The sequence below is a fragment of the Carcharodon carcharias genome, chromosome 13 (genome assembly GCF_017639515.1).
Source record: "Carcharodon carcharias isolate sCarCar2 chromosome 13, sCarCar2.pri, whole genome shotgun sequence".
Lineage (NCBI taxonomy): Eukaryota > Metazoa > Chordata > Chondrichthyes > Lamniformes > Lamnidae > Carcharodon > Carcharodon carcharias.
In genome coordinates, this window is record NC_054479.1 from 137888383 (window position 1) to 137911375 (window position 22993).

The 22993-nt window shown below is 40.1% G+C and overlaps 1 protein-coding gene across 5 annotated transcripts in view; it reads left to right on the top strand.

Moving 5' to 3' along the window:
* The first annotated feature begins 10450 nt into the window (after positions 1–10450).
* The window catches only part of sfmbt2 (Scm like with four mbt domains 2), a 197079-nt gene continuing 184536 nt past the window's right edge, over positions 10451–22993 (top strand). The window contains exons 1-3 of one of the 5 annotated variants that reach the window (XM_041202509.1): positions 10451–10468; positions 11344–11452; positions 22766–22945. In XM_041202509.1, the coding sequence (XP_041058443.1) occupies positions 22801–22945 (145 nt within the window). In that variant the 5' untranslated portion in view covers positions 10451–10468; positions 11344–11452; positions 22766–22800. Of the gene's footprint in view, positions 10469–10920; positions 11094–11343; positions 11453–11685; positions 11817–11916; positions 12006–12553; positions 12691–22765; positions 22946–22993 lie in introns of those variants that run through there. The other 4 variants (XM_041202513.1, XM_041202510.1, XM_041202512.1 and 1 more) reach the window with 4 other exon arrangements.

Here is a 22993-nt window from a genome sequence, read left to right on the forward strand (position 1 = left end):
AAAGAAACAAATGCGATGTGAGAAAAAACTTTTTCACACAGCCAATGGTTTGGATCTGGAATGCGCTGCCTGGAGGTTTGGTGGAGTCAGGTTCAATTGAGGCATTCAAGAGGGCATTAGATTATTTGAATAGAAACAAGGTGCAAGGGTATGGGGTAAAGGCGGGGCAATGGCACTAGGTCATAATGTTCATTTGGAGAACTGGTGCAGACCTGATGGGCCAAACGGCCTCCTTCTGTGCCATTAAGATTTTGTGATTCTGTGAAAATGGATGAGTAGAATTATTTCATGAAAAGGATGGAATTGCTGAATTAAATGGCCTTTTCTTGTTTGTAAAAACTGCTTATGTTCTATTTAGTTTGAATACTGAAATATCAAGTTTTGTTTTTATCATCATTTTAGAAGTTCAAACTAATCAGTTTCCAGACTGAAGGGGATCTTCTGGATGATGAGAAGAACGGTCAGGAGGATGAATAGAAATCAAAACCAGAAAATGGGAATTCTTAAAAGATGCTTTAAGTGAAATGGAAAGAGAATACATTAATATATCAAAAAGGAGTGAAGTAACAAAAAGCTAGAATACAGCTGTCAAACAAAGAGGTCAAAGAAATCCACCAGTTAAGGTGAATTAGATGTCGTGAGGATTCAGAATCAGAGTAAAATGAAGTTAAGGATAACTAAAGCGAGGATTTGAAGAAACAAAAATATTAGGAACATGAATTGTGACTATCAGCAAAAGGACTTCAGAGAATTTTGTTATATATGTCGAATATATGTGGCTGATTGAAATATCAATAACATTCTGAAAAAGATGGGTTTGAATATTATAGGGGAGCAGGAAATGGTAGATGTGTTAAGTTGATTTTTTTTACAACTAGCGTCAAAAATGAAACCATGGGCAGATTTTAAATATCGTCTCATTGGGTCAGGAATACATAAACTTTTTTGACATAAATAGAGGTCAATAAAGCATATGTAAAAGGAAAAACTCAAAGTTTACAGGGCACCTGCAGCAGATGAGATAAAGAGAGCAATTAAATAAGAATTAGAAAAGGCTTCATAATGGCCAATTTTACAGGTGTGTGTCCTCTTCATGGAGCCCTGCCCATGAAGCCACATATCTGGAAAAAGCAGCTGAACTCATTGACATCAATGAACAGGAAAGCATGGCTCCCATGCCCATGATTTCTCAACATGTGCTTCCAGAACATCAGGCTCCTCATCAAGGTCACGCTTCCACTAAGTTGGCTGCATATCTGTCTCTCCTGCTAGCAGAAGAACGTCTTCAGCAGAATTTGCCATATCCCCAGTTTGTTAGCAATCACAAATTACAATATTCTTCCCACAATTCAGAAATATATGGTAATTAAGAATGGCCCAACTCAGATCCCTGTCAATCACCAGTTAGTACAACACTCCAGTTAAGGAATCTTCCTTTTATCCCTACCATTCTCTTTCTGCCATTCAACCATCTCTCTATTCAAGCACTCTTATTTCCTTAATTCCAGGTGCCATTATTCTTGCCATAAATTTCTTACGCTACATTTTATCAAATATATTTTTTTGAAAATCCATATAAATTTCATCCATTATATTTTCCTTTGTGTTTTTGCTGTTATTTCTTGGATGGATTGTGTAAGATTGCTTCAGCTTGCAATTAGTCATTTAGAGATCTGTGCTGAGCGGCCCTGCTTGATTAATCTTTCCCTGATTTCTCAGTAATTTATTTTCATGATATGGTTTTACCAACAACTGCCCTATAGTTTCTTCACTCAATTCTATGCCCTTTTTTTTTGAAGAGACGCATTATGTTTGCAATCCTACAATCCCCTGGCACAGACAGGTTTCAAACACATTGATTTTCAGTGGCACATTAGAGAATTTTGCCATCTGGAAAGTTGGCAAACTACAAATGTTACAATTTTAGACACCTTGGGACATTTTATCACATTAAAGACACCATATAAATACAAGTTGTCCTTGTACCTTGTGCCTGGTTTCTATGCTGTAGTTCTACCAAAGTGTGTGAATGTTTGTTTTTATTCTTCAACACTGCTAAATAAAAGTATACATCTGCTCTGTCATTCACATTTCAAAGTTGTCATGTTTCATGCACAAATGAATCGAAACTATACTTAAACAAAATAATGAAAAAATATGTCAAAAGTTGTGTTCACTTCTGTACCTTGATTGTATCTTGTGCAATGCTGACATATTTTTGCTGTATTGTCAATAATAAAATCGCTCTCTTTTACTATCAAACTTTGCAGGGTTTCATTTTTTGTTAACAGTAAACATTGAATGTTGTTACCTATTACTAGCCCTAAATGCTGATTGCTGGGGTTTGTGGAAATCAGTAACTTTTTCTTTAAAAAATGACTGGAATTCAGTCGCTCCAACTGTACGAAACAAAATAAATTGTCCAATGTTAAACTGCCACTACTCATAATAAGATGGCAAACAGTATATTTCAAGTTAAGATACTGTTATTGTACTATGGAGTGGCATGGATCAAGCGGCACAATTTTGTTGCTGCTCCTGAACATAAGTGGGTCACTCTGTAAAGCCAACAGTGACCCTTGCCATTGTTTCCCAGGATCTGAGCTGTAACGTAAAAAGGCCTGAATGTTTGAAGCTCTTAGCCAAATAAACCTTTTGCTTTTCACCTTGAACTTCGAAAGATTGGCTCCTAGATGTAGAGAACATCTAGAAAATAAGGTAGAAACTCTGTGGGGATTTCCCCATCTTTCCACCAAAACATTGGTGGAATCCACAGAGAAACAGCATAAATGGCTGCTTGTGTCATGACTCTGGAATTTCCACTGATCTAACGCTGATGTTACAGCAGGACATTGAGTGACCCTTGTGGAAATTCTACTATGAAGCATATTTAGCTTGATTTTAAAAGTGTTATAACCACTGAGCTTCACAAAGATGATTATGTTTTAGACTATCTCCTTTAATTCAAGGTAAACTGGAGTAATTTGGAGAGAGGGATGTGACCTTCTAGGAAATCTTCCCACAGACAAGCCCTCATACTAAATCTGCCCGGAAACCAATCCATGTGACCTGAATGTTATGGAGTCAGAAATGCAAATCAAACTTATTGAAAGGTAGGTTCAAGCTTTAACACCTTGACATATAGGAGGAGTCAGCTGGGCTTGCTGCATACAGATTAGCAGACTCTCAGGATTAGTCAGGCAGAGAGATTTGGGGAAGAAGACCCAAAATAGGTGCTGCTATCTCAAGCACAAGGAAAGGACTGTTTTTGGGTTAAAACACAAAGCTATATTTCTGCTGAGAGTTCAGTGTAATGAATAAACATGGTGTGGGTTTTTGGTTGTGGGATTACCTTTTCCGTAGTTTAGTGTACTAGTTGCCTACTATGTAATGTTTTGTCCATGTTGATTTATTGTGTTTGTTACATTAAAAGTCTTAAAACATGAAATATTTTGATATTTTGGTCATTAGGAAATGTATAACTCTTTTTAAAAGTTATCAGTCTCTACAGGGATCATAACAGAAACAATAAATTTATGGCTAATAATATACAGGATATTTCTGACAAAGTTACAAAATTAGTGAATGGCAAACTCATTGAAAGCAAAAACTAAGACTTGTGGAACTAAGGGTAAATTAGTTAAATTAGCTGTGTTGGTTTGGAAATAGAAAACAGCAAGTGATAACGAATGGAGAAAGCTCTGTCAGAGGGAAAGTGAATAGTTGAGTTTTACAAGAGATTGCAGCCATACCTATCCCTATCTCTGCAACCAGCTAGGTGTCTGTGCTCCTCCAATTCTGACATCATGAGCATTCCGGATTTTAATCAGTACACCTCTGGTGCCCGTGCCTTCCGCTGCTGAGTTCCTAAGTTCTGCTACCTACCCTAAACCTCTTCACCACTTGCCTTTTCTTTCTTCCTTCAAAGGTCCTCCTCAAACTCTATCTCTTTGGCTAAGCTTTTTGTCATCTGCCTTAATATCTCCTTAAGTGGCTTGGTGTCGAGTTTTGGTTGATAATGCTTCCATGCAGTGCCTTGGACATTATAGGCACTGTTTCAATGCAACTTGTTGTTTTAGGCTTCATGCTGTTTGTAATTTCCATAAATGACATGGCAGAGAACATTTATCTGCAATTTATAAAATTTCCTGCTGTTACCTCCCTATGGCATTTATTTTTCTCTACATTTTTTTCTCTGCAATATCAGTATAAAGCAGGGAACACTGACATTTACTTACCCACTAAAAAGATCAGACAAAGAAAAATATATCCCATTGATTAGTTGACGATTGTAGCAGATCTGGAGAAAATAATTGGTGGGCTAGGGAACGTGAATTAATTTTAATATGGGTTAATTTAAAGTAATGAATATTGGTAAAGAAAACATAAAACAGGTTAGACAACAAAAGGATCAAAGGTTTTTTTGAGAGATTCTGATGGGTCTGTTGATTTGGGCTAATCTCAACAAATAAAACTACAGGTCTAAGGGGAGCGAGTGAGGGAATGGGACTGATTGGATTGCACTACAAAGAGCAGGCATGGACCTGATGGGCCAAATAGCCTCCTTCTGTGCAATAATGACTCAATGACCCTATCTATGGCCCTGTTAAGTATGCCAGTGCAATTGTAGCATTGTGCTCCCGGCAAAGGGGTGAAACTATTTAAGTTGCAGGGATGGGTAACCCAACCAAACTGGTTTTAAAAATTGAGTGAAAGGGCATCATTCTATTTAGATCAGAAACCTGCAGCATTAGCAGAACATTGACTGCACTGACATAATATCAAATATTTCCCCTTGAAGAAGTGACACCTGCCAACCTAACTTTATGGAATAAACGAAATGAAATAGATCAACCAAATTTAATGAAAGGTGTCTAATAAAGTGAGATGAAAAACAAATGTTCCTATTGGTTATATGTTGGTGCTGATGGGTCACTCAAATGCAAAATTATGGCTCAAAAATAGGAAGAGGTCAGGTGAAATCTGCCCAGTGATTCTATGCATCTTAAATCGAAAGATATGAATGCAAGTTCTTCCTTTATTCTTCTAGAATGCAACATGTCAGAATAGAATAGTGCATTCTGTCAAGTTAGGGTGCACATAGGTTGCATTTTCCAGCCTAAGACTGTTAACTCTCCTTGTACTTTCAACCAGCCAGTATCCTGTTTACACTGGCTAGCTCCCGTCTAGTTGAAACCTCAATTCTGCTGCCCAGAAGAGAGAGCTATGTGCTTATGGGCATTCATGCACTACACTCTTTACACCTGGTTTAGATTTTAAAGAGCTTCAGTTTGCCTCATGCTGCTGTCAGGTTAGATCCTGGTTCCGTATTTACTGAAAAACATTAGTGTCATGTCAGCATATAGCTGAAATTTCACACCAATGTTAAAATTCCAATGTAAATGTACCCATGCATTGATATTCTGGAGTTCATTAACACTGAGGGTGATCGAGGGCAATTTCACGGAAAGTTTTATCTTCTTAGATGTTGAACTGTGTCTCGCTCAGGAGATTAAATCAGTGGAGCATAGTCTATGAGAGTATGAATTGTACTGGATTTATTGGAAGGGGTGGGGTCGTTGAGTTGAAAGAGCTCTTTTAGTTTCATACCTTATTTTGTTCTAGTTATTTTTTATAGCTTCTCTCCAACAGTGGCAGGTAGGCCAGAATGATGACAGCCCTGGACTTAGGCTGGCAGCCATCTCAGCCTCTGCTATTATGATCATGTTTCTTGATTCTCCAAACTTCAAAGAGTTAGAGGTCCTGCTCCATTTAACATGGAAGGCACTGCACTGGTTATGTTGAACTTGTGTAAAAATCTGACTTTAATTAAAGTTGTACAGATTAAGGCAAAGAAAACACTGTAGGAATTCTTGTCCGGAAGCCTTGAAGAATATAAATTGGGGCTGGAAGAATAAGCAATTTAAAGGTGAAATGTGTCTTGGCCTGAAACGCTGTGCAAATGGGGACAGTAATCGCTTTGATTTCTGACTCAGGTATTTGTGTAGTGGGCAGAAACATCTATACAATTTAGAACTTATCCATACAATATTATTTCCATTTTCTGGTTGAAGAATATTGCAACCAAAGGAATAAACATGCAGTAGAAGTAGATTTTCAGGGAATGAAATTCACAGTGTGCTTCAGCCTCACCAAAATATAAAAAATAACAAAGAGAGGGATTTTTGAAAAATATTTACTAAGGACTAGATGGAAACTATCATTTCCATCGACTGGATGTGTTTGATGCCCTATTTCTGCCCCTAGGTTTCTTGCAAAATGTGATTAATAAATATTTGATTTTATAGAAATGGAAGATTAATCTGCAGCTACAACTAAATATAATAAATATATAATCATGCAGCAGTTCTCATTCACATTCTAGGCCTTTTCGACATGGGGGGAAAAAGTCTTTGTGATTATTACTAGGATCCTGTTCAATAGACTGCACAATTTTACAGGCACCACCCGAGTTGGCCCCATAGGAACCGTGCATCTTTCTGCCGTAAATTACCATTTGTAGCGAGAGTCACAGGTAGTTGTTAAAGAAAGGGGGCACGTGTGATATTTGATGAAGATTGGAAAAGTTTAAGATGAGACTTTATTTACACCTGGATTCATATTGCGTCGTCTGGAAATTTGCGTGAGAATTACAACAAAACTCCACGCAAACCTTTGGGGAATACCAGGAGCACACGGAAAGTCAGAAATTCTTTGCGGATTAATAATGATATTATACAACTCGGAAGTATTAGGGTCATTGAGCTCTGAGCTTTTCGAGGTAACAGAATTGTAGGTAATTAACTTGCAGTTCTTGAGTTCTCGGTTCAATAAGGCTCCACGATGCTAAGGCTGTCCTAAGAAGCTGATATTGGTATATCTTAAGTGAAATGAGGGGCGTAAAACACACATTTTAAATCCATCTTTAGGCCCTGCTGTCTCTAAGTGTGTAAAACAACCATTAACTCCTCAATTAACGTGTGACGTTTATAAAGTTCGCATTTATTTTACCGAGCTAGTACACACGTTGCTTGAACAAATAACTTTTTTCCCCTCCTGGGAATTCCAATTCCTCCGTTTTAAGATGGTTGTGTGTAAGAAGTACCTTTGGACCAAGAATGATAAAATTTTCCCAATATTAAAAATAAAACAATTGCAATTCACAATTTTGTCTAAAGAACGAAGCGTTAATGAGAGGCCCCACTATTTGATTGCTGTATCCCCTCACCAACCAACCACCACCACCAACCGCACCCCCGCCCCCGACAGCTGAATCTCAGAACAGCACCCATCAGTCAGTAGGTGGCAGTAACAACCAAGCCAGGAGCCAAATATTTTCCCGTCTGTGTCCAAGTCAGAGTCAAACTTTGTGAAGAGATATATAATAAAAAAAAATATCGAAAAGAAGTAGATTTGTCTCGTTAGTTGTTTGGCGCTTAAAATATAAAGCAGTTTTAACTGCTGGCTAACAGTATTTTTCATCCCAACCGCTTTTGGATTATACAAGAACCAACCCTCCTCCTCACCCAAGTCACAAACTCATTCTCCATCTGAGAGATCGCTAACAGCTTCTCATTTTCAGGGATTTTCATGGAATACTTATGATAAGTTGCACCGTGGGCTGCACTGTTCATCTCCCGCAGTTCATCGTCCACAAGAATCGGACCCTTAGGGTTCGAGGGTTCTGAATGTTGACCAATTAAAGGTCCCGATCAATAAGTTACTTTGATTTGAGTTTTTGCTGTAACATATTGACACGACGCTTTATAAATTGTTACACGTCTGTTGCGCGCGGGAGAGAATAAAACATTGTAATTATATCAAGGCTATATAGGAATGTGATGTGCTGCTGGATGTCATCACAATTATTGCCTTTTGTCCAGTGAGACACAGATTGTGAGAGTATGTATGTATACTGAAGATTATGCCAACGATTTAAGGCTTACGTAACAATCTTTGAAGTTTATTCCCTCCGTTAAAACATTCGTTTTCGTTCTAATCGGACAGAGAGGAGAGGGTCGGGGTGAGAACTGAAATCTAGAGTATTCTTTTAATATGCCAGTCAGGAAATATGGCGATTGGAGATTCTCCGTGCTGTCCTTGTCCTTTATCCAAGAAGGCACACGCAACGTTTGAAGTTCCAAGGTGGTAGTTAGAGGGAGATGGGTTTGGAAAATGAGCAGATGTCGGCTGACAAGGGAGTGGCCAGGGCAACTTTAATAAGAGAACACAGAATCTCGGAAATCCGCACCGTCAAGGATGTAAGTGAAGCTTCGGCGGATGAGAACCTCCTACCTTGATCAATGAATTAACAAGACATACATAACCGAGGCAGCACTGAAGAAGTCGACATTAAAAACACAAACATTTGCGCGCATTCTGCCTTTCGTAAAATACTTTGAACAATCGCACTCTAGTTGCCATAAATCTTCCCTTTTAATAACGGCGAAGTCCTGGGCAAATAGTTGCTCTCGCTGTTTGGAGTTGTACACGCAAGAATATTTAAACGCTTCTATGGTACATTTTGTTTGCCCGCGAGCGATTGTGGTTTGGAGCTATTTCTGGGTCGCAAATATTGGATTGGGGGGTTATCTGTTTGCCCGTGGTTTAATAATCCAGTAATGCGTTTTTTTTTTCGATGGCAGAAGTATGAACTGTATAAAAATCTCCGCGGGAGGAGAGAAGGATCTGTTTTGTGGGTGGGGGTTCTTTTGCGTTGATTCATGCCTGACTCATTTACAATATTTATTGTGAATTTCACAAATGGCAGGGATAAAGCAAATGCACATTAGACGACACTGGGCACGGTCAAGAGAGAAAATTACGCAAGTTCCCCGTGGTAGATGCTGTGACTTTAAATGAAATTTGCAAGGAAACTGACACACGCACGGATATATATATATATATTTTTTTTTCATTTAACTTGTGCTTTACCTCATATTGCCCGTAAAGCACATCTGAGGCGGGTCGCCCCGCCGGTTTCCTTTATAAAACGTAGGATGTGGATGTGCGGTAGACACATGGGCAAAGGTATCTATCACACAGGTGTATTGACAAAGTTCGACACCCGCATCTTGACATTGAAGGAAGTGACAGCTGGAAAAAACAAAAGTGCCAGAGATCCATCGGTACTCAAACTAATGCAGTTTCGTTGGTTTGGGAATTGGGTGGGTGGGTGGGTGGGGGGGAGGGGGAGGGTCGGGGTGGGTGGGAGATTGGCCAGGGAAGATCGGCGATGTTTGCCAGATTTTGATCGTCAGCGTTTTTAATCTTCATTGTGAAGCTTTAAGCTGTCTGCTGATGCTTGCGGTTATGTCGCTCATATTAGTGCGCAGCAGCAAAAGAAAAAAAACATACCACAACGAAACGCCATTTCCAGCACCCAAATTCATTGTGTGGATCAGCTTTGAAGAAGTGAAGGCATCACTGCAGACATGTACTGCAGCGTGAAACACAACCGTTTATGTACAAACAGAGAGGAGGGAGAGAGAGAGAGAGAGAGAGAAAAACAGCAAACCCGGTCGAACGCTCGCATTTTAAATAGATGTGGATCTACATAAACCCGCACCAATTACAATCAGCGAAAGGAAAATGAAATGCAAATTTCACATCGGCACACATTGTGGGCTTTTCTGCTAAAAAAAAAAAAATTTTTTTTTAAACAAAATATGAGTTTCAAGTTTTCTAGACTGTATCAATTTCGCAATGGACGAGTTGAAACAGCGCGATCTGCATTATAGGGTTTTGGTGGGGGGGCGATAGGAGGGGTGGGTTTGCTCCTTCGGCAGGCAATAGTTGGATTTTTTGTGTAGTTGCTCTCTCTCTCTCTCTCTCTCTCTGTCCTCCCCAACTTTCTCCATTTTTTTTGAAGGTGGTGGTGGTGGGTGGGGGGTGGTTAAAACACACACACACACACACACACACACACACAGAAAGAAAACGTGTCAGTTTCACAAGCGGCCAGATCGAAATGATTTGAAATAGATGTGATCACAAGGCCCGGATAATGATGTCAATCAGAAGATTAGGAAAGGTTTGGTGATTGTGTGTATGTTGTGTGTGTGTATGTGTATGTGTCTCTCTCTCTCTCTCTCTGAGAGACAAGGGGGGGGGGTGGGTGGGGGGTTTGGTTGGTGGAGGAAAAGTTGGACGTGCATCCCAAAGAATTGATTTATAATTGGCTCAGTATCAGTCTCCCAAAAAAAAAAAAATTTGCAACTGCTGTAAAGGTCATAAGGAGTTGGCAGGAAAATAATTGGTAACGCATGCGCGCAGAGAGGATGCCATATTGGAATGAGGCTAGAAAAGAAATCGGGCTTCTGAAACTGATCACTGAAAAGGACAGGGGGGAGGGGGAGGGGGAGGGGGAGGAGGAGGAGGAGGAGGGGAGGGGGGAGGGAAGGAAGGAAGGAGGGAGGGGGGAAATGGGTAGCATTTTTTTTTTTAACTCCTCCGGAACTTGCTGCCGGTAAGTTAGCGGGTCGCTGTTAATTTCTTTAGGTAGCCCGGGCGTCTCGGCTGCTCGAGCCCCGTCGTTTTCTGCCCCATTGTCAAGGCTGCGGGATCTTTTTTCTCGCTTAATGATCTGAAGCTTGTTTTTTTTTTTTTTTGCAAAAAAAAAACAAAACAAAAAAAAAAAAATGACGTTGAAAGCAAGTTGTGCAAAGTGTTTGCTTGTCTCTCTCTCTCTCTCTCTCTCTCTCTCTCTCGGTTCTCTCTCTCTGTTCTCTGGCTCTCTTCTCTGTCTCTCTGCATCTATTCAGCCCCGAGTGTGTTTTGTTACTTGCTCAACACGCGGGAAAAAAAAATATATACAATTATACCCTAGACAATCTTAAGCTTTTTTTTTTGGAAGGTGGGGGGGGGGGGGGGTGGTGTGGGAGGAAAGCAATTATTCTCCCGAAATAGCCACGATTTTACTTGTTATAAAACGCTCTCCTTTCTTTTTTGTTTTGCCTTTTAGGTAAATCTGCCTTGTATCTTTCCTTTTTTTTAAAAAACTGATATCCTGTCATTTCTGCTTGCGCGAAGGCTCGTGACCTCCTTTCGATTTTACTAAACTGACCTACCTTGCGATGCTTCCTCACTGTAACGTATGCACCTCGTTAGTTTTAATAACATATTTTGTGCTTCCTGTACTATTTCTTTTTTCTTCGCTCGGTATTTGGCAGTATTTCCCTGCAAGTTACGTAACTGCCTGTATAAATATTGGACAACCTTGCCAATTTCAATATGGCGGGGAAGGTGTTTTTTTTTTAAAGTGGAGAATTAAGGCTTTTTTTCACGGGAAAAAACCAAACCGTCTTCATTTTCGACTTCTCTCCGGTGTGTTTTGGTGCATAGTGAGGTCCTCTAGTGAATGAAGTGGTAAATTAAGGCGTCGCTTTTCTGCCAAAGTTTTTTCCTCTTGAAGACTTTTCTGACTAAAGAACTAAGCTGGCAAAACACCAAGGTACGTTTCTGTATTAAAGGGCCTGTGACCCAACATCAATCAGTGATGAAATTAGAACGAATAATGTTGAAAAACTGGCGTTTCATCATTTGTGAAAAAAAATCTACCGAAAACTCTATTGTCCGTAAGGATCAATGTTGATGCATAGCAGAAATTGCGATGCAAATTAGGTGCATCGTGTGTTGCATCACTAATTGCGCTTTATTTTCCCTCTGAACCACTTGTTGGCGTTCTAGATTGCGTCTCATAGTGGAACAACTATCTGTGTGCAATATGCGACCGTGGGGGTTACGGGGGTGCAGGGAGAGAAAGCTGTCTTGTAAAGAGGCGGTGTGTCGACTTTTGGTTTAACATTTACTTTGGGGTAAGTGTGTGCAGTGGGAGGGAGAATACTATAGTGGAGTTTCAGACCGAGAGAGAGAAAAAATACTTCCTGATTTTTTTTTTTTTCTCTTCGCTCTTGTACATTGGAGGAAGCTTGTCAAATTGCTCTGTCGCTCGAACCAGGTGGATTGTTGCAGTGGCCAGAGGGTATTTTGACCCCGCTTTAGCGGTGAGAAATGACATAGACCATCATTTCGTGCTGTTTTAAGGCCAGTTGCAATGAATAGACGAATAAATAAGGCCGACTTTGGGGAAATAGCAGCGGGGGTTTAAGTCACAATGCCTGAGAAATAACGTGCAATATCGTTCGAGATCCGAACGGTGTTGCACATTCACTGTTTCCAGTAGGGCTGGAATTAACAGCCAGAGCACCCCCCCCCACCACCCCCCGAGACTGCATTTGTTTGATGCAAATAAGCTACGATGAGGTCCATTTTTAGCTTTGCGGAAGAAATCAATATGCCGATATTCTGTCAAGCGCGCATGGCAAGACTTCACTTCTGCTAATCAGATACACTGTTGGATTCGAGGCGTTTGCACGTCGCTCTGTGTGTGTGTGTGTGTGTGTGTGTGTATGTTTTAAAAGCAATTGTTCTTAATCTCGGCTCCAGGGCTATAATTGTAAATCAAGATGTAACCCTTGTCCCTGATATAAAAAAGAGGTTCGGTCTCTCTCTAGCGGCAAATGATCCGCTGTTTGGCGCCATATGGACATGGTAAAGCCGGGGAATGTGTAGCGCTTGTCACTACCCCAATCTTCCACCGGGTCCTAAAGCCCGCGGGCGCTTATCAAAGGAGCAGCACTTTTGAACTTAAGGGAATGGTCTTTGCGAACAAACGGTGAAGTTTTATTGGTGAGTGTCATTGGGATCACTGATCAACAGTGTTTCCTCTTTTTGTTTTTTTTTTACAAGTGACTCGCGTGGTAGCTATTTTGTCCTTCTCTCCATTAACGTGTGATTGATTTACAGTAATGGCATGGGGCCGTGTACAAATGTTACCGAAATGGGGCCTTTGTTTTTCAAAAGCCAGTATTTTAGGCAGCAAATCGTGATAACCCGACTCGAGGCAACCTGGAAAGCGGAAAGTGAGTAGTTTTATCGGATGCAGCACCTGTCCGCATAAACCGGGTAACGCTGCAATGTTATTTAGCAATTTAGCAGTGACACAGTATTGGATGAAATTGCACAACCGTCAGTGGAAGTGGACCACTTTGCTCCACTTGATCAATATGTAGGAAAGTTACTGGTTCATTTTGTTGTTAAAATATTGTCTTGGCACACAGCGTTTCCAGGTCCCTGAAACACATAACCTAGAAAATCCACAAGGCACAGATTGACGTCCAGTAGTTTATTAAATTCACTTATAACTGTGATTCTGGAAAGGCCCATATATTTCCCTTCCATCCGACAATTTTCCGCTGAAGTACATTTGAGACTTTTTCTCAAGCATTGTTTAATACAAATAAGGGCGTAATACCTCAAGTTCATTACTTTGCATTGCTTGATGTTCCTGTGATTTAGAAGTTAAAGGCGCATTAAGTAATTTATACCCATCTAATTTTTGAAATGCTTCTGGAACATTATAATGAGGCAGTGCCGCTTGCTACTCACAGAAGCCGGGTTTATAATTAAAAAGCCAGTGTCCCATTGTATTTAACACACTCCACTGTTCCATAAATGTTTACCTGTTTTGTTGGCAGTGGATATTTTAATGTAAATCTTTAAGAATACCACGAAAAGTGGATTGTCCCCAAATTTCCAAAATAGCTCTCCATGATTAGCTCAGAGGCTTTGGTCATGATTCGCTGGCCACCATTGTGTCGGCCACTCTTGATGAACCAGTTGTTGCCCCCATTCAGCTTCGCATGTTGGTGTGTTCAAAGGCGTTTGCATTCACGTTGAATCTTTCAGCAGCCCTCGATGCTTGTACGAGGTGACAGTGAAGCTCGAGAAAGAATTACAGGAACTATAAACCCCAGAGTGAGCCGAATATTAGCTGATCTAAGATCCTGTTGTGTTATTGTTTTAAAATCATTTTTCTCTTGAGGCCTAAAAGTCCACGCGACATCTCACTTATTTATAAGTTTGTTTCTCATTGTTATATCCCAGATTTAATTAAGAACAAATCAATTTGAAAATTAATAGGAAGTTAATAGCAGTGGCACTCTGCTGGAAGGATTAAGTGACCACATCTTTAGAGTCAAAAGTATAGTGCATGAATATTCTATTTTACAGATCGGATGGGTGAAGCTTTGCATATTTGTATTGAATCCCAGCCCCTCCCTCTATGGAATTACACTAGGGCCATTGATTTGGTGTATTACAAAATGTTGGAACACACTCAAGCCATAGAACCGTGGGAATGTGTTTTTTTCCAGGTTGTATTTGCTAGATAGATTTGTGAATAGTGGGAAGTCGGTGGCCTAGAGGAAGGAAAACAGATAGTTGGACAGCAAAGAGGAAATTTTGACACTGAAAGGAGGTATTTTATCTCTGGGTTTTCTTTGATCGGTGTTAGTACATAACCATGGATAGTTTGGAATTACCTGACTCTGATATTCCCACATGACTCACTTTCCTTCCACTTTAAATAACTAAATATGAGAACGTGTAGAACCCGTTGTATGGCTAATGAACCTGTTTTGGAAACCACATGGGCTTTAAGGAATTTCAGAAATAACTCCCACCCATTATTTTCAATTAAAAAGCAAATGTACTGGTATGTACGACAGCAGAATTCTAGGTCGTATTTTGTAAGAAATTAGACTGTGCGAAGATTAGACATAAGTAGAGAAGCTAACTGTTGTTTCTGCACTAAAATAACAAATAGTTCTAACATATCAGCCACTTGGATAAAAGTTGGCTTATTATTTGAGCTACCTGTGTGGCCAGATATTACAAATTAAATGCTGACATTTACACCCTTGGATAATGTTATATCTCATTATTACTGACACAAATATGGTGAGCGCTCTGCAAATATAAATGGAAGATATATATATATATAGGATGCTGGAACTGTTTTTATCGTTAGAAGTACTTGTGTGTTTGAAGGGAAAGCTGCTGATGATGACATAACGTTTGTACGCATTACTGAGCATGGCGAATTGAAACTTGATTGATCCTATTGTTGTTGGAGTAACTGCTGAAAAGTTGAGACAAAACGTAAGAAAATCAGCGCAGCAATATATAATGCGATTGTGCAATGTGTTTGTTGTACCTTGGGTAGTAACATCATTAGTTTATAGGCAGTTTTAGCCGCCAATGGCCTGGTCCTACTGTGATGCGGGATGCGGGACTAAATGCTTGTGGCACTGTATTGCACACAATGCTTTGAAAAATGTGGCACTCACTTGTGTCACTGAGGGCTCAGGTGATCATTATAATTGGAATACGTCAATAGAAGGAATGCAAAGTGTGGCTGATGTGACAATTCAGCATTAAAACGCCACAATAGTCCAGTAAACATCCTGGCTATGAAATATATCTATGAAATAAATCTGCCTGAAAATTGGGGGGAGGGGTGAGTCCACGGCCAGTAGAAGAATGATGAATACAGAGGAAATGGTTTGGTCTTCAAAGTATCAGTTATTATATCTGCATTATTAATAAGGAAAACGGCTATTACCATATTTGCATAAATAATACATATTGCAATGAATGAACATTGCTCATATAACCATTTCCTGCACTTATTCCCGTTATGGAATCATTTTGCACATTCGATCTTTAACGATGCAACAACAAATCCAATGATGCAAGAAGCAAGGTTGCAATTAATGTTAGCGGTGTTTGAGAGGCGGAGGGAATTGTTTAAGATGCAAAATGCAACAGTCGCATTATCCGGGGGGGGGGGGGGGGCGGGAAAATGGTGCTGGTTGGAAAGCCGCAGAGCTGCCTTAGGACCGAGGTGATGGTACTGCCATCCGCATGGATACATGGTTGGAAGTGCACGAGGAGCTTCTCGTAAGCGGCGGGCGGCGGGCGGCACTTCCATGAATGAGTCTCGGCCGGCCAATCAATGCTCGGGAGGCGAGGCCCGAGTGGTGGGGTGTGGGGTGTGGTGGGCAGCTGGCGCCTGCGCGCTGCGCGGCCAGGTCACGTGCCAACCAGGTCGCGAGGCTGGTTTGACAGTTGGCCATTCGGAGCGGGACAGCGGAGGAGGCGGATGGTTTGTGCTTGGGGCTGCCATCTCCATAATTCTCCCTCCCCACCCCACCCCCAGCTGAGTGGACCTCACCTCAAATGTGTGCGTTTCCCCCCTCTAAAAAATACATTGCAGCAGAAGAAGAGGGGAGGGGGGAGGTTAGAGAGAAGTTTATTTGTTTATTTGTTCATGAGGCATAGCCTCTGGATGCGCTGTTCTAGAATATTACAGCTCAGAAAAAAGAAAGACTCGCATTTACCCAGTGCCTTTCACAACCATTGGGCGTCCCAAAATGCCTTACCTCCGACGAAGTACTTTTGAAGCATCGTCACTGCTCCAGTACTGGAGAAATATAGGAAACAAGAGCAGTCAATTTGCGCACGGCAAGCTCCCTTCAAGAGCAACGTGATGATGACCTGATTTATCCGTAACATTGGCCGGGATACTGGGGAATAACTCCCCTGCTCCTCTTTGAAACAGTGTCACGGGATCATTTCCGGCCACCAGAGAGAGGAGACAGGTTTTCAGTTTAATGACTCATCCGAAAGGCAGCACCTCTGACGGTGCAGCACTCCCTCAGTACTGCAGTGGGGTGTCAGCCTTGAATTTTGTGGAGTTATGGACTCGCAACCTTCCGTCTCAGTTGAGCGTGCTACCAACTAAGCCACAGCTGACACCTAAAGGAGGAGGCTGTTTGGCCTCGTCTCCGATCTGTCCACATCACTTTAATACCCGGTCCCGATAAGCCATTCTCATAAACCTCCCTGTGCTTTCTTCAATTCCTGTCTGTCCTCCCTAAACCATGGTGGGCACAGTGTGGTTCAGTATAACTGTATGCCCCCTTTAAAGGAGGAGGAGATGTTGAGGCTGTTTTCTTTTGTCATGGTGTTATTAAAGTTTGAAAGCTACAGGTGCAGCAAGGATGATCCCTATTCTGATACCATCAGTAGAACAAATGATTTGAAGAGTTGAGTTGTGGCAGATTCTGAAGCTTTTTTTTAAACTTTTAATTTGTTTTAAAACTAATGAAGCGTGTTCTTTCCCATTAGAAAATATTCAAGCTGAGTGAGAGTTTAGTTGAATGTTAACAATCAGAAGTGATTTGTAGAAACTTGTAGCCCAGAACGATGCCATTCGGCACGTTGTACTTATGCTGGCTCTTTGAAAGAGCAGTCATACTTAGGCCCGCATTTGGCTTTTTTGCCTGTAATCGTGTAGGTTCCTCATCTTCAAGCACATATCCATTTAAAGTTATGTATCGAATCAGATTCCACCACCTTTTTCATGTAGTTTTCCAAATCTCGACATCCCTCTAAGTGAAATGGTTTTTCCTCGTTTTCTTGACGATCTTTTGCCAGTGAGTTTTGAATCTATGATCTCTAGTTATTGACCCACTCACCAGAGGAAATATTGTTTATCAAAACCTTTTACCATCTTGAAAACTTCTATTAGGCTATCTATTAATATTTGCTCTAAGGATTACAGCCCTAATTTTTCCAACCTCTTCTCTTAACCATTTGATCGTTTCCATTATAAGAATATTTTTGCTCTGGGACTTGTATAAAAAAACTACACTTTCCCTTTGTATTGACTTTCTCCAGTGACTTATCGAGCTGAACCACACTGACCTGGCAAGTTCCAGGTTTGATTCCTGGCCTGTGCTGAGTTAACCAAACTGAGATGGGGCATTACAATTGATTTTAGCACCCTTGGATCAGGGAGGGGTCAATCAGCAGACTTCCCTGCTCCTAATGGCCATCCATATGACCTGTATAGCAACGTGTGCATTGGTGGTTGTTGGATGAGGACAGGATGTGGTTTGGCTGCTGTGATCTCAGATCAAACCACAGTCGATCAACGCTCACTCAGGTTAGATACCGGAGGACACTACAAACCAGGGAATTATGCCCTAGTAAAATGTTAATTTTTTTTTTTAAGAGTGGCAAGGAGAAAAATCTATGCAGAAAGGTTGAAAGGATAAAATGAGTCTTACTTCTGAATTGTGTTACCTGCTAACAGTGGAAAGTAATATCTAGGACAAGAAGTAATTATAGCATTCTCAGTTTCAGACAAATTTACTGAATGGTATAAAAATAGTTAAGGACGAGCTGGTATGAAAGATGTTGTGGCATGTTTTAGTGTGCTGTGCTACACAGCGATAATGGGGAAGGTTTGCCTTTTGATTTCTTCACATGATACCTCTCCTGGCTGATTGACTTTTTGTTGAGAAATTCTCAAAGGCAAAGCCAGCAAGGCTGAAGTGATCACTCGGGGCCACCCCTGATGGCTCAGTGGCTTTGTTAATCACCTACCATTCTCCTATTTTGCTAGACATAGCGCATGATGCAAGGAGAAATTAGAGAACACAGAGAACATTCATATATGAATTTAACCTTGGATGTATTTTAACTTTTGAAAAATTGTTTACTTTTTGAAATGTTTATGTAATCCATTGTAGTGCCAAATCTTGGGAGTAATATGATATTATTTCAATTAGAAAAAAGCTATAAATATGTAGGATGTATAATAATTACATAATTTATATGTCTGCACTCAGCTCAATGACTGGTATTTTAATATAATGTTTCATTTTATCTTGAGTTTTTTTATCATTATGGGGGAGGGTGTGGCGTAGTGGTATTGTCACTAGACTGATAATCCAGAGACCCAGGGTAATGTTCTGGGGACCTGGGTTCAAATTCCACCATGGCAGATGGTGGAATTTGAATTCAATAAATATCTAGAATTAAAAATCTAATGATGGCCATGAAACCATTGTTGATTGTTGTAAAGACCCATCTGGTTCACTAATGTCCCTTAGGGAAGGAAATCTGCTGTCCTCGCCTGGTTTTGTCTACAAGTGACTCCAGACCCACAACAATGTGGTTGACTCTTAAAAATGCCCCTTAACAAGGGCAATTAGGGATGGGTAATAAATGCTGGCCTAGCCAGCGATGCCCATGTCCCACAAATGAATTTAAAAAAACCCCACAAAACTTTTATCAAATGCATGTATCAATACAATTACTCTCACTTTACATTTTCTATTGTTAACTTTAACTTTTTTGCCTATTGTTTATCATTTCCCATGTCCTAACTTCACTTCTATTGCACATCCATTTCAATATATACCTTAAAGCCCATTACATTATAGAAAATATAGTTCATATCATTATCAAATTGTTGTTAGTTTGATTTTGGCAGCAGGAATTTAATTTCTCTAAGTGAAATGGTGGATTATCAAAATAGAATTAGGAGCTTGTTTACAGTAATTGCAAGAAGGGGAAATTATCATAACAGTGAATCACTGCATCGTTCGACTTCAGGCGTTTGCGTTTTAATGCCAGGATACTTGACATTAAGCATTAGATGCTCTATTGTTGTTGACACCCAAGCTAGGAGGCCCCATAACCACTAAGACAGGTCTCTGCCATGACTGTGGCTTTTTATCAATCCAACTGAGAGGTTTACCCTCCAATCTGCCTGACAAAATGCCTTTTTTTAAGCATTGATGTGCAGCCCAGCATTGAGGTGTCCTCATGGTATCTGACCTGCCTCAGCAGTGCCCACCTCCCTGTTGGAGATGCTGAGATTCCAGAGTGGGCCCTGCAGCATCAAGAGTCCACCTGCCATCCTTAATGGTTTGGCGATCTTGGAAGCAATCAGTTAGGAGGATGCTTCCAGGAAGATTGCTCTGCTGGTCTTGATGCCAGCGACTTCACGCTCGGAATCCACATTTAGTCCCGATGTCTGGCTCCTGGTGCCAAATCCAGACAATGTTATTTGTAGTGCATCTCAGTCAAATGACAATTCTCAGCAATTTAAATGTGGAAGTTGACACTTGGTAGGCTGTTGATTTTGTAGATCTTTGTTATTTTACTCATGCTCAAACACTTAAAAAATAAGTGATTATCGAGTTTCAGGTTTGTAAACTAAAACTCATTTACCTTCAGAACAGCAGTTGGCACAGCAGTATGTAGGAAGGAGTAGGGAGAAAAAAAACAAGTTAATTTACTTTCTCATTTGTTAGTTTTCTTTATCTTTTAGGAATTGTATTTACTTTTTCAATTTCTGACTTTAGTCTTGTTCGTCTTTTGTTACTTAAGGAATGTTTCACGCATGCCTCCAAGGAAATAGAAAATATAATACAGCAAATCAAAAGGTGGATTTTTCTGGGGATCAGTCCTGCACCCACCCCTTCCACCTGCCCTCTGCCTCCCCTCCTCCTCCACCAACCCCTCCAGTACAGAACTTGAGATTTTGTCACACCTTTTTCTAGAAGTTTGCAATAATTTACTACAGTTCTCAGGAATGGATGTACTTTACATTTCCACTGCTTTGTAGAGCCCACATTGAAATGAGTTAATAAGCACTCAAAAGCACAAAATTGCCTGTTGATCCACCAAACAAAAAGCCTGACCTTGGCTGTAGTTCACATGATTTTTCCAATCATGACTCTGGGCCTTCAGTGAGTAGGTTTTCTGAGACTCTAACCTGTGAAGGGCACACTCATACAAAAGCAAAGTACTGAGGATACTGGAAATCTGAATTAAAAACAACAAATGCTGAGAATACTCAGCAGGCCAGACAGCATCTGTGGAGAGAAACAGATGATGTTCCGGTCCGAGATGACCTTCCATCAGAACGGCTATGTTTGATGAAAGATCATCTTGACCTGAAACATTAACTCTGGTTTTCTCCACAGATGCTGCCTAACCAGTATTGTTTGTTTTTATTCCCTACCACACTCTTTGGGTTCCAACTGTTCTCATGCTAATATCTTTATAGAGTTTGTTAGTATACCCCTGTCTGTGTCATTTCATGATTCTTTGGCAAAAGATGCTGTTCTACTTGATTGGATTGTGTTTGCTATGTTTTTCTGTTTCACAGATTGTAAAAAGAAATGTTTTACTTCCCAACAATTTTATGAAGGCAAGAGTGTCACATCTATTTCAAAAAAATAAATACTGGGGAAATCTATCTTGTGTCATTGCCAGTATGAGTACCGTTAAGTCCGAAAACATGTACGTGTGACCTTGGCTTATGCCAGTAGTGTTAGGGGGAGGATAAGAGAGCTGACTGGCACTGCTGTTATCCTTTTGATGTGGAAACACTTCATACTATGGGTAACTAAGTGCTTTCCCCAAATAGTCCATTTGCAGTTGGGAACTTGTGGGGAATCACCAGGAAAATATTGGCCTAAAATTTTCTCAGAACAGTATTTTCATTATTTGGAAAAGGACAATTGACCAATATTTTTTTGTTCGGTGGGTGAGGGGAAGAAGTGCTAAATTATATTGGAACTGCAAGTTTTCTATTGAAAGTTTACTTATATATGTCAAAAATGCACTTAACAGTCACCAGGAAGATGATCAGTGCAAACGCCAAAGCTTGTGTATTGTACTTGAAAAAGTGGCAATGTACAGAGAATTGAGATACCCTGAATGATTCCAGCTAAATAATCTTTTTTTTTAAACTGTCCAAGAAACATCATGAACTGTGAGCATGAAGCCCCCATGGTTTATAACTATTATCTTGCCTAGTGATGGCATTATGCCTTTGAAGTCCCTCCACTTATTTTTATTTTAAATAAACCACAGAGTGGAGGTCCTGAATGGAGTTTGACTCTTGTAAGATTTTTATTTGAGGGATTAGGCAAGGGTTATGATGGATATTGGTGCATTCCATATAGTAATGTGTGATAACTATCCATATTAAGTTAAGAGTTCTGAAATGATACTTAGAGTCTATGAAATAATTATTCACATGGAGGATAAGAGCAAAGAAGTTTACTGCAATTGTTTATCTTAGTGAGACCACACCTGGAGCGTTGTGTGCAGTTTTGGTCTTCTACTTAAGGAAGGATAACTAGCCTTTGACAGAGTGCAACATTTGTTCACTAGGTTCATTTTTCCGATAATGGGATATCTTGCTATGAGAAGTGATTGAGTAGACTGGGCATATAGGCCCTGAAATTTAGAAGAATGTGATATCTAATTGAAACATATAAAGTTTTTAAGGGGCTTGATAGAATGGAGGGATGTTTGCCATGGCTGGGAAGTCTGGAAGGGCAGTTGCTGGGGCGGGGCAGGTGCAGTCACTGTCTCAGTATAAGGAGTTGGCCCTTATGTCCTTATGTACTTAGTTGATCTCCAGGGAGTAACACAAACAGGTAACACCATTAAGTTACTGAGTCACCAGGATAAAATGGGTATTGACTCTTACCGTGAAGACAAATGTGTTATTAAAATAAAGCATGCTGAATTGTAGCAAAACTTATTTGAACACTGCATGCAATATAACTAGAAGGAAATCAGAGCATAATTTCCATCGTATTCAGTTTAGATGACAATTTTCCCTTGATTATATTGAAGAAAAATCTGAGGTAAAATCTCATTATTTAGTTTGATTTCATGGTTATTTTTGATGGTGATGTTGGAGGAACAAGTCTAATCATTATCATATATATTGTAAATAGTGACAAATCTCCTTTATGTTTTGGTTCAATTGTAAACATGTAAATGTGTCAGTCTGAACTTTGTCAGTTCTGTGCTTTACCCCTGAGAGAATTTTGATTTGGATGATTTCACACTTTAATTGTAAAGATTGATGGGCCATAGGTAGTGTAGAGAAGTGCAATAAAATTGGTTAACCAGAAACAATGCGTGTTTTAAGTGGAGAGACTACATTTGTGGGTACATTGCCACTAGCTGCTCTGTTTGGTGCATATGAACAGGATTTTATTTTTGATTTGTTTGTATTAATTTGCCTTTTCTACAGAAACTCTTTGAGTGGCATGAACTAAAGCAGAGGAAATGGTTGAATGCTTCAAACAGACTTTATTGTCCTTGGAACCAGAAAACAGAAAGCCCTTGATTTCAAGTATGCAAGAACCAACGACTTTGTTTTTAGAGAAGACTCAAAGTCCATCCGATTTAAATGGAGAGCAGTATGACTCAGGTACAAATTCAGTGTTTGTGTTAATTAAAAAGCCAGTAAAACACTTGA